This window comes from Anneissia japonica, unplaced genomic scaffold (genome assembly GCF_011630105.1).
Source record: "Anneissia japonica isolate Jap-2015-1 unplaced genomic scaffold, ASM1163010v1 scaffold1537_len634075_cov158, whole genome shotgun sequence".
Classification (NCBI taxonomy): Eukaryota; Metazoa; Echinodermata; class Crinoidea; order Comatulida; family Comatulidae; genus Anneissia; species Anneissia japonica.
In genome coordinates, this window is record NW_022723531.1 from 259,381 (window position 1) to 269,834 (window position 10,454).

General features: G+C 32.3%; 1 protein-coding gene across 1 annotated transcript in view; it reads left to right on the forward strand.

Moving 5' to 3' along the window:
• The window catches only part of LOC117112248 (phospholipid-transporting ATPase IB-like), a 55,494-nt gene that overhangs the window by 17,635 nt on the left and 27,405 nt on the right, over positions 1-10,454 (forward strand). The window contains exons 8-11 of the mRNA XM_033255319.1: positions 5,904-5,944; positions 6,970-7,043; positions 8,676-8,879; positions 9,293-9,570. Of these exons, the coding sequence (XP_033111210.1) occupies positions 5,904-5,944; positions 6,970-7,043; positions 8,676-8,879; positions 9,293-9,570 (597 nt within the window). The remainder of the gene's footprint in view (positions 1-5,903; positions 5,945-6,969; positions 7,044-8,675; positions 8,880-9,292; positions 9,571-10,454) is intronic.

Sequence of the window (10,454 nt, forward strand, 5' to 3'; positions counted from 1 at the left end):
AGATGTGTATGAGAGACAGGTAGAGAAGTGATGTGATTGGTCTTGCTCCGTCCTCCTACTTTATGTCAAGGATCTGACATTGAAGTCTTAGTTTCGTTGATGAGTTACAATAGGACATGATATTGTAAAAACTAACAGTATTTTTACAATTATCTCAAATATTTTTGGATCATCAAAAAGAATCTTAACAAATACAATATAGAGATCCAGATAAATCTTTTCACTAACACAATTATTTAATGCTTATTTCAAAAATAGATAATATGACTATAACCTTGGGAAAAACTTGATTCAGACTTGTTAATGATATAAATGGATGAGTTGTTGTAGTGGGGGAAAGGTAAAAAAAAAAGTAAAGGTAGGAGAATAACCCATAACTTGCAACGTCATTGGGCTGAATTGCGTATGGGTGTGGTCCGTGACTACCTAGCAGCTGCAAAGAGGCGCTACATGGTAGCTACATGTTCACATTATTCCACAACGACAGGGTCTGAAATTACCCATAACATTGGGGTAACCCCCTACACTTCCGAAAGATGCAATGGGTTCTTTAAAGTGCACACGAGCCAGATGTATACACCTGTCTCTTATACACATCTAGATGTGTATAAGAGACAGCCCTAACACACAATGCTAAGGCTTCTATGGGCTAACAGCTCATTCCCCTACATTCAGTAATGAATGCAGGTCTACTGTACCTTGCAGTACCTTTACCTGATGTGTTATATAAATCATTATGGACTACTATCTAAAGCTTATGTTTACGGAACATATTGAAATCGCTTTTATGGGTTTAGTTTTAACTACCTGAACAACCTCTATTATTTACTCCAATAGCCACTGATGTAGAAATAATATATTCTTGGAAATGTTAACAAATTTATTAAAAATGTTCTCTTTGCTTTCAGAAAAGACACAATGCTGATGTGGAAGTTAACAACAGGAAAGTACAAGGTAAGAACTCAAATATCTAAATTTAATTTTTTTTAAATATATATTAATAAATAATAAAAATTATTATAATGCCAGAATGTCCGCTAGGGCTTCATCTTATATTTTGAGGTGTCAGATCAGACCCTTTGTCAGATAGTTTAGCGATCTTGACTAGAATGTAGCGGTTTTACTCTTCTCATCATAATTTGTGTTAGAATATAATTTCTATAGGTGTAGTAAGATTTGCTGTTTTTAATAAGAATTTAAGTGCAGTTTAACATTAGATAAAGGAATTTACATCAACGTATTTGTGACATTTTGACCATTTGAGGCATGTTGTGGTGAAATCGTTAAGAATTGTCGCACAGGCCAGTATTAAGTAAGGGAGCTCAAAAAATTGCCAAAAAATCTAACTTTGTTTTTCACTATAGATCAACAGTTTAATGTCTTAATAATCATGTCCCAAAGTATTAGTTCTTGAAGTGGTCAACAAATGGTTTATTTAATGCTATTTTGATAGTTCATTCCATTAACAATGTATGCACAAATAACTTTGAAAGGCATTAACTCAAAATCATGTTTATCTTGACTCTGAGAGTACTGTACTTTCACTTTCCAATAACTTAGGTTTGAAATGTCCAATTTGAATGAATGACCCCTTATTTTAAAGATCACATACTCAGGAAAATACCAATAACTTGAATTTTAATTTTTGCTACAACTTAGCCATTTTGCCACAACATGCCTCATTTAAAAACTGTATGTATGGTTTAGTACTGCTATAAATATAGAAATATAGAAACTATGACTTGGCTTGGAATGATTTCTCACTTTCGCTTTCTCAGTATTATCAAACAACCTTGTAGTACAAGCCTGGGCATACGTGATTTACAGTATGTTGGCATATTATGTGTAAGCATATAGGCCTTGCATACAGTCTTGTTCAATTCAAGTTCAGCAGAAATTCCAAGCATATCTGATACATTTTTTTTTTCTGAATTAATGATTTCAGATTTTTATCCTATTATGATATCCAGATTTATTATTGTATTTTATTTATTTTTACTTGTATTAGACTATTACAGTAAGACAGGGTTGTAGCTGTAGAAAACTAAGGGTGGATAATAGATGTTTTGAGGCTGGGCGAGTGATAACATTGGTAAATGTGGGTTACTAAGGGTGGGTGGAGGGCCATGAAATTAGCAATAGACTAGGTCAAATCTTCAAGGCTCTGTGGCCCAGCCCACCTCCGCCCACTGTAACCTAGTTCCCTTTTAATAGATATAATATATACAATAGGGTAAAGGTAAAGGGTAAAGGTAGGAGAATAACCCATAACTTGCAGTGTCATTGTGCTGAATTGCAAATGGGCGTGGTCCGTGACTATCTAGCAGCCGTAAAGAGGCGCTTCTAGGTAGATACATGTTCACATCATTCCACAACGACAGGGGCTGAAATGAACATCGGGGTAACTCCCTACTCCTCCAAAAGAGGCAATGGGTTCTTTAAAGTGCACACGAGCCAGATGTATACACTGGACCTCCATTTTAAGTCCTTATTCGAGAAGACTTGGTTCTACCAACCGAACCATAAGCGAGGAGCGGCTGGAACCAGCGCCGATGTTAAGACTGTAGCTAGCGGCAGCCCTGTCTTACCGCTTGGCCACTAGACTCGCCTTACAATACAATAGATGAAAATAATAACTGTAATAATATTATATAATAATACTTTATAATGTAATATATTTATACTGTATTTATACAGTTTAGCGAACCCGCTGCCCACCAAAAATGATGATTTCGAATTAAAATAAAATTTGATTTTTGCCTAATTAACACACCCGCCACCACAAAAAATGGAAATTTTAGAAAAAAATGAAACTTTTTATTTATATTAATTACGGCTGCCGCTGCCTTAAAATCACCAAAAATAAGTATTGCTTATTTCTATTCCTAATTATATAAATTTAAAGCATGTAACCATCCCATTACTACTGTATGTGTTTACATTCACCAATAACATTTTTATTTTCCTTCGTCTGGATATTTTTGGCAGAACAAAATTTGTTTTTTTCCGTCCTTCTCTGATGATCTTTAAAAAATAAAGTTTGCGATACAAGGTATAAAAAAAAATCTTGCCTTAGCATTTTGATGACCCTTTGTTACACCATAGTTTCTTGTGCATAAGCCCAGAATAAATAATATCAAAGAAACTACACTATCAGTAGGTCAGTGCTCCATTGATGCCTTTACAATCTCCTACCCCGGACATCGTAAATGAATGATTGCCTTTATCATCTGTTTACAAAGCTTTATTTGAACAAAATCATACAAGTACTCAATAGAAGTTAAGTGCACCACTCATGTGTGCTGCTGTTTCAAAGGCTTATGTTCACCATGTAAATAAATAAATACGCTCGGATTTTCCCTTTATTATCAGGATGCGTTTTTCTCAGTATATTGTACTTGTTTACAACTTTACAGTTGATTGATATATCACCTGATTCATAATATTGCACATCAGAATGTTTACAGAGTTTAAGATAACATGTTTTCGTTAATTTCCCTTTGCTTGCTACAGTATACACTGTAATCGAACACTACCGGGTTTCTACAAGATTTCATGCTTCACAAGAACGCTTCCATTTATTGAAATTTTGTTGAGCTTATTTGCACTCAAATCGGTGACTGATGACGTATTAATTTAAAAAAAATTATAATATTCACTGCTTGCTTTTTTGATCCAGTAATTTCTATGTACCTTAATTTAAATTTTTTATGACTCATTGTTAATGTAAACTTACCAAAATGTTTTGTTTACAAAAATTGACAGGGGCATTTAGGATTAACTATTTTGGTTTATTGATGTTGAAACCATAAAATTGTTTATGTACTGGCTTTAGATATTTATTATATTTTATTTTAAAATACAGTACAATATTATAAAGCAACAATATATTTTTAAATAGTGTTACTAGTTGCCAACTTATATTTTTTTGTGTCTCAATCACGAAATAGTTATTGATAATATATATATATATATATTATAAAATTGTGGGTTGTAGTTTTGGTAAAAATCTATGATAAGGCACAATTTTAAACACATATTTTGTGCTTCTTGGTAAAAAAAAATGTATTTTTCTAAAAAAATTCATATACATGATTTTGCTTCATCAAAATCATCATTATCTAAATTAAAGTCAAAATCATTGCAAGGCCCACCACCATGGAACTCGTTTGAGCTTATGTAGTACTAACGACGACATCTAAAAGCTTTCGCATGATCAAAACAAATTTATGCCTACCTAGCCAACATTGGACTTGTATGTTAAGCCTTGTCAGCACTTTCAACATTTCTTTGACAAAATAACTGCTGTATGCCCATTTATAGTAACTGTGTGCCTATATATGGTCATGATGTGATGTCATCATTACCATATTTAGGCATGTCACATGTTTTTGTCAAATAAAATTTGATAGTCTGGACAGAGCCTAATGAACATTTATGAGATGATTTTTCTCATCTCATAATTAGCTTCTACTAGATCAGGTCTCAAACAATACAAGCATGACACGTTGCGAGACTATGTGAAATTTGCCGAGGGCTATGCATACATGTTCTGGCGCAGAACATGCAAGCAAAGTCTTTAATTCAATGGCATAGTAGTTTTAATGTATTCACAGCATGCCCATATATGGCGGTCTAGAGTATAATTTACGCTTCCATTAACATTAGCCGAAGCTATTGATTTCAGTGATAAATGCACGCTTGAGTCATAGTCAGTAACTAGACTCTGTCCAATATGGTTTATGTTAAAATAATATTGCACCTCATAATTTAAGCCTTGTTCATAAATATCAAATCTCACACCTCATATAAAGTCCACATTGAAGGATTTTTTTTAGATCTATAGTGGTATAAAGATACATTAATATAGCATATGATATAAAAAAAAAAAAGCTTTTAAACTTATTGTAAAACAGAGATTTTAAATACAAGTACTGTACGGTTAATACTATATTTGGAATTTACTATAAATAATTTGGGTTCTTTTTATTTTCAATACTGTAGCACTGTTCCATTAAGATATGGACTTACCAAATACCATTCGTTTACTTTTGGTTCATTTTTATACAGTTGGGCCGATTGAGACAACACTGTCGTAGGGGGTCCGGGGCATGCCCCCGCAAAATTTTTGTGTTCTAGACGCCCAAACATAACATTTGAGGCATTCTGGGCTATCATTTTTTTCTTTTTCTCTCTTTTTTTCTTTTTTTTTTCTTTTTTTTACCTCCCAAAAGGGGGATCACCAATAAAATTGTATTTCTATTTTTTCCTCTGAATGTTTTTGGCAGAGCTATTTGCTAAATAAGGAATATAATTTTATTTTTTATTTTTTTCTGCCCTTGTCTGACGATCTTTAAAAAAAATAATTTTGCAAAACAAGGTATGAAAAGAGTCTCACCTTACCTAGAGTATTGTAAAAATGATTCTGTTAAATTGTAAGTTAAAAGATAAGATACAGTATTAGGTGGTTTTAGTCATTGCGAAGTACCTTGATCATTTTGGAAAAGCATTATATATAACTATATATATATAATCATATAGTTATTATATTATTAATATTATGCTCTTGTAGTTAATTATAACTTTTTTATTGGTAGTTATTTTCGTAATATTCTTCTAAGTATTAATATTGATGATTATCGCTGTCATTAATACTATTGTAACTCAAATGTTATATTTGGCTTGTTACAGTAGATCAATCCTGAAAATAATTTGAACAGAATTATAACCACTAAATCTGATTTAGTCAATATTCCATGTTGTAAGTTTAGTATAATGCTAATATATTATCTCTATTTCCCTAGTTACATTTCATGATGCCACTTCTTGTAATTTATAATTTATTACCGATGTGATATATTATTATTAATTATTGAAATAATTTTTCTTTTTGACCTTTTCAGTTTACAGAGGTCAGAAATGGATGAAGCGGGCATGGCAGGATGTGAGTGTGTTTACTAATTACTTCCTTAAACCCTGTCCAAACAACCCAAAACATGTGACATGCCTAAATATGGTCATGATGACATCACATCATGACCATATATAAGCACATCATGACTATATATGGGCATACAACCATTTTTTGTCAAAGAAAATTTGTCTTCACAGGGTTTAGGCCTAAATAATAATATTCTATTTTAATTTCTTATTTAGAAAAATTTGCTTTTTTTTTCTAATAAGGTTTTGTTAAATAAAGATCTGTACACACTAACTATCACATTCTTTGTGGCAAATACCTTTAATATACACATATATGGATGTAATAGACATCATGCCCATATATATGGGCACATCACACATATTTATCATATAAAATTTAATTAGCATGGAGAGAGCTTTATGTTAATTTCATATTGCATTGTTATTGAGTTGTCCTAAATAATCAGCTTTGTCTGGGTGGACCATTCTTGCTAATGAATATTTATATTGTTCCATAGGTAGATCTAATGTTAATTATATAACTTAACATTGTTCCCTCAGTATGATCTCACTGCCACACAAAATCTTCTGTTTTTGTCTGATGTCTATTTCATCTGGTGTCATTTTTGATTGCCAATTGTTATCTTTTTTTATATACTTTTATTTCCTTGGCAAGAGCGTTGTATAAATTTCTGTAATTACGGTATATTATTATTATATTGTATTATGTCATATAATTCTTGGATATTTAAACACTGCTAAAATTTGAAGAAATACAAAATTCAATTTTAATATTGAATTGCTTCTTTATACAGTAAAAGTATCAAATATACTAGGAATTTCCAATGAGGCAAATTGAAAAACATTCAGTTTTTTTCTGACTTGCAGATATTTTGTTTAAAAAAATCCAGAAAGTGATATGATAATTAGGATATTTGGTTGAAGTTGCCTTCCCAATTCTTTATTTTATCTTACCTAACTAAGTATGCAAACAACAGTTGCTTAATATTTTGTGATCTTAATTGTTATTTCTTTATTTTTATTTAGGTGTGTGTCGGTGACATTGTCAAGGTTGAGAGGGATGAAGTGTTTCCAGCTGACCTCATCCTTCTTGCGTCCAGGTACTGTACTTTACCATCTTCGGTGGTAATAACTTATGTTGATAACATACACTCTGCCCACCAAACACAGAGATCTCAGTATTTGGTAACGCACCGCTTGACTGCCAAACGCGGAGATCTCTGTGTTTTCAGGTTTTTTGACGGAATCCGATAGATGTTGTAATTATCGACATGTACTAACAATTTTGAACACTGTATTCAGTCTGGACCATCAGTATTTCACTATTAGTTTGTTTACATTAGCATAGAGCGGTATTGATTTACCAGGGAACAGTTCCCTGGATTTACTTTCATGAAATTCCGATTATCTCAGGTTCGTTGTGCAAAATTGTGTAAATCTTCAAAAGTGAGTCATTTTCATTGTACTGTTACGGGTCACAGATTGTGATTAGAATAAAGTGTTTGGTAGTATTGTAAAGCTAAAATGTTTGTAGTTCTTGTAGTATTCACTACATGTCAATCTGATCACATACGCACTCTAAATGAGCTTCGAAAAAGTGTTAAAATTTGATAAAAATTCCGGCGGTGGCTTACTATTTACTCAAACCCCTGGCGGTCAAAGTGTTATAAGAAGAAGGATATATAGCAGTTTTACCAAAGATGATGATCAGAATAACAAAAATGTTGATAAATAGTGACAATGTTGATTGGGATGATGATGGTGATGATGGTGATGATGATGATGATGATATTTTATAGGACCTTTCTGGTATTAGCCACGTTCACTTCGATATTGTTGCTAAAGCCCCACAAAGCAATAAGTGTCAACATACGTGAACACATGTTTATGGGACAATGCATGTGCTTGTAGGACAGCGTGAATCCCTGTTCTGTGTTCTGATTGGCCAGTTGTTAATTTGGATTTTCTCTATGGTTGTAGCAAGGATAATGATAGTAATGGTTGATACCGATGATGATAATGGTTATGATAATGGTAATAATGGAGTGCTGATGATGCTAATAGGTGATGCTGATGATAATAATGGATGATTATGATAATAATGGCTAATGATGCTGATAACATGATGATATTAGTGGGTGGTGATGATGATGATAATAATAATTGTGTGGTGATAGTCATCATAATGATTTTTTTTATATAATGATAATAATGGTAGTGTGGTGATACTGATTATAATATACCTGCCAAATTTGTATTGTTATTATATTTTGTATTTGTATTTGTATTTATATTATTTATTATTTGTTTGTATTTATTATTTTGTATTTGTTTGGTTTGTATATAGTGCCATCTGTAAAAATCATAAAAATAGAGCACCCTCTATGTTATTTTATTTTTTTAATTTTAGTGGTGGAAAAAGCCATTTATATGGTCTGTATTCACATTTTAATGAAGAATCCCCTTCATTTTTATGAATTGTAGTGTATATCATTTTACCTTTTATAAAATGTGTAGGATGCGTGAGGTAATACAATGTAGGCTTGAGACGTGAATAGTGGATGCACATGTGTGAGACTCGCGCATTATTTGTGAGACTCGCGCATTATGCGTGAGACTCGTGCATTATGTGTGAGAGTTGGCAGGTGTAATAATATGATGTGGTGCTGATTTGCTGGAGGTGGATCAAAGAACAGTACATTCACTGACAGCACTAATTGATCTCTTGTCAGTGAACCGCAGGCGATGTGTTACATCGAGACCGCGAATTTAGACGGCGAAACCAACTTGAAGATCCGTCAAGGGTTGCCGCAGACTGCTCACATGACAAACTGCCAAGAACTCTATAACCTCAGTGGGTCAATCGAGTGTCAGCTACCAAACAGGCATATATATGAGTTTGTAGGAAACGTTAAAATAAAGGAAGAGGCAACAACGTAAGTAATCTGATGTATGGTATTTTAATTATTTTGTATTATGTTTTTCTTCATTCTTGAGAGGAGTCAAGATTGCTTAAGAACTAAAGGAGGGTTCCCGAGTTTCCATATGCATATCCATTTATTCCTAATATTTTTGAAATAATTATTTTAGACGAAAAATTGTTTCAAAAACAACAGAGAAATGCAGAAATATAATACTATACAGTATTATGTTTAGTTCCTGAAGGTAAAAACATTTATTTGTTTATTAGATTTTAAACTCATTAATATTCATGAGATCAATCCTTTGTGTATTGCTATTTGTTGTACAACACAGGAGTTACTGCACATACCCTACCCAATATACATACGTACCCTATATGTATTAATGTTTTTTTAAATGTATGCATGTTCCACTTTTTATCTAACAGCAAGATTCCTCTTGGACCGAACCAACTGCTATTACGTGGTGCAACCTTAAAGAACACTCACTGGATCCATGGCGTCGTGATTTACACAGGTCATGAAAGCAAGTTGCTAATGAACTCCCGTTCAGCACCCTTAAAGCAGTCGATGGTTGATAAGACTACAAACTCGCAGATTTTTTACTTATTTTTCGGCCTACTGACTTTAGCATTGATTAGTGCAATTGCGCAACAGGCGTGGACAAATAAACAGAAATTTAACCACTGGTATTTGGGATACCAAGGTACGTTTTCATACAATATTTTATCATGATTGTTATTATTGGAATGATTTGCTTTTTGAGATCAAGCCATGAAGACTTGTGAATTAAAAATGCTATTTTTGTCACAAAGATTTTTTACCATCAGAATATTATCGATTTTTATTTTAATATTTAAGAATTGTAAATTGTGTTTCTCTTTCAAATGTTGAATGAATTAAAGATTTCAGTCTCAAATAGAGTGCATATTGGTAAGATATACTGTACATCTCATTATAAACCCTGTTTATTGGAATGAAAATTATTAGAATTTTATTTATTCTGTCCTTTTATAATGTAACTATTATCATTATTGTTATTGTTGCAGCTGTTTTTTGCAATGTCATTATTATAAAATTCAACAATTTTTCTAAAAGCATTTAACAGCAGATGTAAGATTTTTTAAAAATCAATTTGTAATTGAATATTTGGGCTTGCATCATATAATGATAATATTGTCATTCAGCCTATATCTGTAGCAGAAAAGCAGCTAGATGCATGCACTGATGAATCTAATATCAACGGATGTGTATCTAGCGCAGTTCATTAGCTATATACATTTACACTAACAAAAATAAATGCCTCCCTCGAATAAACGCCCTCTCAAAACTTAATAAAAATCTATTTTTTAGTTTCTGCTGTTGTTGTTACTGCTGCTGTCTTTAGTAATGTCATTATTACAAAATTCACCAAATTTTCTAAAAGCATTTAATTAACAGCAAATGAAAGATTTAAAAAAAAAATTCTATTTTGTAATTGAATTTTTGTACTTGCATCATATAATGATGATAATAATTTGTCATTTGTGTAGCAAAGGCAAACAGCAGCTTATATGCATAAATTCCTTAGGAATCCATTATCAACTGTAC